Here is a 6,875-nt window from a genome sequence, read left to right as displayed (position 1 = left end):
TCCATCCCATGGGGAATGGGAGCAGTAACAAAGGTGTTGCGTTTATATTTTTGTTCAGTGTATTTCAGTAATCTGCTGATGTTTAACTAAATAACCAAACCTTTCAGTCAAGATAAATTCAGTCAGAGGAGAGTTAGAGCGATAAGGAGAGAGACACAGATAGAAAGTAGTGAGCCAACCAGAACTGACCAAGGGGCTGTAAACTGTAGATTGATTCTACCTGGTATGTGAGTATCTTTATGTATTTAATGTACAACCAGACATGTGGCCATACAGTACACACACACATTAAACCAGTAATGTATTGAATTTGATTGCTTCCCCTATGAAACTGATAATTGGTATTTTTAGGAGCACTTGCACTTTTATGTTTATTAGTCTAAGCATCCAATCAGCCATTGGTCAAGCAGTAGTGCAAGGAATGATACGGGTTAAAAACCTTTAGTTTAGTTCACACATCAGAAAAACAAAAAAGTTTACTCAATGAAGACACATCACTATATTTCTTATAGTGCAATAACTGGACACATTTCAGCTAATAGTGTCATAGTCCCTGTGTCTGCCCGGCCGGCTCAATAAGGCTACAGGTATTCATGACTGTTTTTCTTCTCTCTCGCTATCTCTACTGTCTCCTCCTCACCTGGGCGGAGCTCACTGTGGGCTTCCGTTTTTGGCCAACACACCTGGAAGCAGGTACTCACCTGTGGTTCGTTATACTGCTAAAAGATGTGGGTGTCATGCTGGGAGGGAGCGCTGTCGCCCAAGAAGGAGACATTATAGACCATCTCTCCCTTCTTTAATCACTGGAAGTGTAAGATCGCTGACCAATAAGATGGATGAGCTCACATCACTAACCTAGTCACAGAGGGAGTACCGGCAATGTAGCATCATGATCCTAACGGAGTCCTGGCTAACACCGCTAACTCCGGACACGAGCATAACGCTACCTGGATTCCAGCTGCTCCGGGTGGACTGCACGAGAGAGAGCAGTAAGAGGAAAGGAGGGGGACTGGCAGTGTTTGTGAATGACAGATGGTGTAAACCCGAGCACATCACTGTGAAAGAACAACTCTGCAGCCATTAGCATGCGTGAGTACTACCTGCCCAGGGAATTCTCGCATGTTATCGCGATGCCCCCCTCGGCCAACGTAGATGCAGCCTGTGACTCTCTCCACTCTGTGGTCAGCAGACTGCCATCCCAATGTCTGAGAGCCCTTCTCCTAATATCAGGGGACTTTAATCATGCCTCACTGAATTCCACACTGCCCACCTTCACCCAGTATGTGACATGCCCAACCAGAGACAATAAAACACTGGACTTACTGTACGCCAATGCAGAAGAGGCATACAGTTCATCACCTCTACCTCCCCTGGGCAGATCTGATCACAACCTGGTGCACCTTGTCCCTGTGTATGAGCCCTTAGTGTGCAGGGACCCACCAGACACCCGCACAGCGCAGAGCTGGTTGGAGAAGGGCGACGAGGCTCTTAAAGATTGTTTTGACTCTACTGTGTGGAAGGCGATCTGTGACGACCACGGAGAGGACATCGACAGCCGGCAGTACGGACTATATTAACTTTTGTGTGGATAACACCACACCCACCAGGACTGTACGGTGTTTCTCTAACAATAAACCTTGGATTACCCCAGAAATTAAAGCTGTCCTCAAGCAGAAGAAGAGGGCCTTCAAATCCAGAGACAAGGAGGAGCTGAAAAGGGTGCATAGAGAGCTGAGAAGAATGATAACGAATGGAAAGGACAGCTACAGGCAAAAAATGGAGAACCAGCTTCATCAAAACAACGCTGGCAAAGTCTGGAGAGGCCTCAGAACCATGTCAGGCCACAAAGTTCAGAACTCTCTGCCTGGGAGGGATGTGAGGTGGGCAAATGATCTGAGTCATTTGTTTAACAGATTTGATTCATCCATGAGGCAGTCTTCAACATCGGCGGCAGACTCACCCACCCCCACTGCTGCCGTTCCACCTCTGACACCTCAGACACCTCACACCTCCTCTACTCACTCTGCTCACCACTCCACACCCCCAACAACAGCATCCAATACACACTCAACACAAGGCTCCAGGCTGTCTCTCTCAACCACCCAGGTTAGGAGGGAACTGAGGAGGATTAAAGCCAGGAAGGCAGCGGTCCAGATGGCATCAGCTCAAGGGTCGTCAGGTCCTGCACAGACCAACTGTGTGGGGTGATGGAGCACCTCTTCAACCTGAGCCTGAGGCTGGGGAGAGTCCCACAGCTCTGGAAAACCTCCTGTGTTGTACCAGTGCCAAAGACTTCACGCCCCAAGAACTCAACAGCTACAGACCGGTGGCTCTGACATCCCACCTGATGAAGACCCTGGAGCGGCTGGTCCTGGCTCAGCTTCGGCACCTGGTGAGCTCATCACTGGACCCACTTCAGTTTGCCTACCAGCCTGGCATTGGAGCGGATGATGCCGTCATTCACCTCCTACATTGTTCCCTTTCTCACCTGGAGACCGCTGGGAGCACTGTAAGAATCATGTTCTTTGATTTCTCCAGTGCCTCCAACACCGTTCTTCCCACAGTCCTGAAGGACAAGCTGGAGAACTCAGGAGTGGACCATCACCTCACAACATGAATACTGGACTACCTCACCGGCCGACTACAGTACGTGAGAAATCAGGACTGTGAGACTGTGGACAGCTACAGGTACCTTGGTGTTCATCTGAACAATAAACTGGACTGGACTCATAATTCAGACGCCCTCTACAGAAAAGGGCAGAGCAGGCTATACCTGCTGTGGAGACTCAGGTCTTTTGGAGTGAAGGGCCCACTCCTGAAGACCTTCTATGACTCTGTGGTGGCCTCAGCCATCTTTTGCAGTGTGGTCTGCTGGGGTGGCAACATCTCTGCTGGGGACAGAAAGAGACTGAACAGGCTGATCCGCAGGGCCAGCTGTGTTCTAAGATGCCCTCTGAACCCAGTGGAGGTGATGAGTGACAGGAGAATGATGGCTAAGCTGTCATCCCTGATGGACAACATCTCCCACCCCATGCAGGAGACTCTGACAGCACCAGCTGCTCCTTTAGTGGCTGCGGCACCCACGATGTGGGACGGAGAGATTTCACAGGTCTTTCCTCCCCACTGCTGTCAGACTCCACAACAAAGACTTCAACTGACCAAACACACATATCCACACATGTGCAATAGCAATAACACTAAGTGTAATACTCTTTTCTAGCATTGTTGTATTATACTCAGTTGTATACAGCATTTTATTTTATTTAATTCTATTGTATATAGTATTTTATTCTTATCCTATTCCAGTCTTTTTCTAATTTTTGCTATGTAACTTTGCACTGTCCACTTTCTGCTGTAACAAAACAAATTGTTACAGTGTGTGTGTAATTTCCCTCACCATACCCACCATACCCCATGGAACCCTTGAACCCCTGAACTCCCTTCACATTCTGTATATAGTCACTCAGTGTTTTTTAAATAAACCATCTTTGCACTTTTCCTCAAATCTGCGCCTGAGTCCGTTCAGTCAACCTCGGCAATAAGCCATATTTTGCAAAAAAACAAGGCAAACAGCCAGGACAATATGAAATCCAGATGACTTCCGAGCACTAACAAACAAAAAGAACTTGAATTGCGTCACGGAACGCATCCATGAATGACCCACCCCAAAATGTAGCTCATAAAAAAATAATTTAACAAAGAATCACGGCCAAAAACTCAATATAATAATCTACAGATATGTGTCGATTCGTAGGGAGCTTGTAGATGCAGAGAAGGCGGACGGACCTGAGCAGCATCCGCAGTCACGCCTCGCCGGCTTAAAAGCTGAACTAGATCCTGCAGTGTTGTTGTTGGTATGTGTTTGGCTGGCAGCTGAAAAGCTGCAACTGTGTGTGTGGTAAAAAAGAATGCATGGAAATGTGGATGAATCTGCCGTGTCAGTATTACAGAGTGCGCCCCATCCTGGGTATTATTGTACACAGTTCTAATGTGCAATGTATCCTGAAAACAGAAAAAGAGGAGGTTAAAGAGACCCCAAAATAGTTTTTTGTCTTTCTATTGTGATCTTGGACTCAGAATTCTTACATCCTCTAATTTAGGTTTGTTTTTGTTCGAAAAGAAAGAAAGAAAGAAACAGGTCTCGTTAAACTGATCCAATACAGGTTAAAACTGAACTGTGAGGAAAGGTTTACTCATTAAGTATTAAACAGGCAGATGTACATACATACTAATAAGGACTGTGTATACTGTCAGTTATGGTTGATATGATCATGGGACGTGTTATGATCACTATGCAGCTGCTACTTTGTTCAGAGACAGTGGAGACTGTGTTGAGTCTTTTAGAAGAGCTGCTCAGAGGTTTTTTTTTCATCTGTGCTAAGCACACATAGGTCACATGATGCTGGTGGTAAATTACCTTCACATTATTTCACTGCACTCAAGAGTACAGGTCCCACCTAACTTCACAAACTCGCTTCACTGCTCTCAGCTACAGTAAGGTGACAGGTGCACAGCCTTTAGTCTGCAATCTTTTTTTTACATTTTAAGATCTGAAATTAGATGTCAAAACCACATCAGGGGAAAGCTTCACAATTAGATACATTTGATCTACTAAACCTCACTTGCATTATCATGGCCAAGCCAGTCATGAACTCTCAAGTCACTGTGCATTTATAGAGCTACTAGTTTAATATATCATAATATATCATTAACTTTAGCATCACTGCAAAGGTAACTCCTAATAAAATACTAAGTTAACTTTTGGATATAAAGGTACTGTCATGAACTGGTGGAAATATGAGAATGGGACCCAAGAGCAGACTCAATACATGAGTTGAAGGTAGGATGGAGGCTTGGCGGGAGCACTGAAAGACTTGGAGGGTCCCTACGAAGCAGGTTGCAAGCAAGAATGAAAGATGAGGAGTGTGACTTTAAGTACACAGAGTGGAGGCTGACTGACTTGAAGTAAGCAGCCAAAAAGAGGATTGAACTGGAGTAATGATGTCAGCATTGAGTTTAATGATACCCAGTTTGTCTTGCTCAGTGTCAGTTTGCACTCGTGCTCCTAAAAGCACCGTCACTGTCAGTCTGACTGTACATATAAAAGCACAGCCCGCCTCTTTACGTACAGATCACTTTTACCGAAGCACAGTTCAGTAGGTAAAATAGTAGTGTTGTGTGTCACAATGATGAACATGAAGCCAGTTTTACTCTACACCTTCAGTAAGTATATCTCTCACTTTTTTTACATTTACTTCTATACAATAATCCAGCAGAACTGAACCTTACGTACATGTCAATAATGCTCGCTGTTTGTTCCAGGTTGGATCTCTGTCTTAGCCTTCGAGTTTCACTGTGTGGAGGTTCAGCCTGATGAAGAAGTCACGCTGCAGTGCTCCAACCTGAGCAGTTATCCTGTTCACTTATTCTGGTTCAGAAGTACCAACAGACCCAACGCTAGCAGGATCTCATCTATGGTCAGCCCTGAGGGCAATGTGACTTTCTATGAAGGATTTCAAAATGGCAAATTCAGCATGACATCCAACATCTCTGTGCTATTTCTTGAGATCAAACAAGTGGATTCATCTGACTCTGGGCTGTATTTCTGTGGCCTGCCCAGTTCTGAAAAGTTCACAGTTTATGGTGCAACAAATTTAAAGGTTCAAGGTAAGCTTGTTTTTATTTTTTCTCTATTGATTCATTTAAGGCAATTAAAACGTGTACTATCTTTATTACCAGTCAAAAAACTACAGATACTCTCATTTATTATTCCTGTTATTTATTCTTATTAAGTAATGTAATTTAGTTTTCGTTCTTGTAGAAGGTAGATCACAAAATCCATCCACTATGATCATGGGCAGTTTAACTGTTTTCCTTCTACTGGTCATCATCGGTCTGATTGTCAAGATCAGGAAATTTCATACAGGTATTTATTTATTTAAACTTAAACTAAACAAAGAAAATTTTTAGTGGATAACTAACAGATGTAGCTTTTCTATTAAATAGCTCAAGATGATGGACAGAATCCACAACGCAGTGAGGTAATCTGTTTAAACCGTAGATTCAGATCAATTGATTTATATATTGTCTGATTCAATCATTCATCGATTAACATCCACCGGTCACCAGCAATCAGTCTTGAATTAGGTTTGAGTTATGTTGCTGAAAATGTACATTTTTATAAACTAAGACATCCACACATCAGCCTAGACTCTAGACAGATTGCTTCTGACCTAGTGGATGTTAAGAGATAAATAAATATGTAAGAATAGTGACTTTGAACATTTTCATTACAGAATGTGGACTCTGGTGCCATGAACTATGCAGCACTGAGTTTCCCTCTGAGAGCAAAAATCAGAAGGTCTGTGCCACAGAGAGAGCTGGAGCCAAATGTTGTGTACGCTGCTACGAGATAGACTCACAGGAAAAGCAACACAGAAACTCTCTCACACATTTTGTTGTTACTTGATAAAAATAGTGTGACTGATGGTTGATGGGGGACGAGCTAGTGAGGACTTTGATGTATAGCTTAGATTGTCTTGTAGTGAAAGTGAGTGAAGCTCTGCTGTACTGTAATAGTAACACAGATGTAGTTTACCTTGTTTGACATGAAGAGACAGCAACTGTGGTCTGACAGTCAATGAAAATCTCATCTCATCTCTGAGGCTTATTTTACAGACATTGTTGCTGGTAAAAGAACCTGCAGCTTTTTACAAGCATGTGAGGCCAGACTCTGCAGCAACCAAACAACCAAAGTCATAATCTAGAAAGCCGATGCAAAGTCTTGTCACTGTGACATCCACCTGTCACAGCTACAGACTCTTCTCTGGGCAGTTAAACCTCTAAATAAATAAACTTGAACCTAGTACATAAAT

At 43.9% G+C, this 6,875-nt stretch overlaps 1 protein-coding gene across 1 annotated transcript; it reads left to right on the top strand.

Moving 5' to 3' along the window:
- Positions 1 to 5,186: 5,186 nt before the first annotated feature.
- LOC102303765 lies at positions 5,187 to 6,510 on the top strand. The gene is made up of 4 exons (XM_042216938.1): positions 5,187 to 5,223; positions 5,323 to 5,667; positions 5,822 to 5,926; positions 6,289 to 6,510. Exons 1-4 carry the CDS (start codon positions 5,187 to 5,189, stop codon positions 6,414 to 6,416), a joined length of 615 nt encoding a protein of 204 aa, XP_042072872.1. The 3' UTR covers positions 6,417 to 6,510.
- The last annotated feature ends 365 nt before the right edge of the window (positions 6,511 to 6,875 follow it).

Source organism: Haplochromis burtoni, unplaced genomic scaffold (genome assembly GCF_018398535.1).
Source record: "Haplochromis burtoni strain Fernald_Lab_line unplaced genomic scaffold, NCSU_Asbu1 Contig_1379, whole genome shotgun sequence".
Taxonomy (NCBI): Eukaryota; Metazoa; Chordata; class Actinopteri; order Cichliformes; family Cichlidae; genus Haplochromis; species Haplochromis burtoni.
The sequence above is the reverse complement of the archived record's forward strand: the minus strand, read 5'-3'. Positions and strand labels throughout refer to the sequence as shown.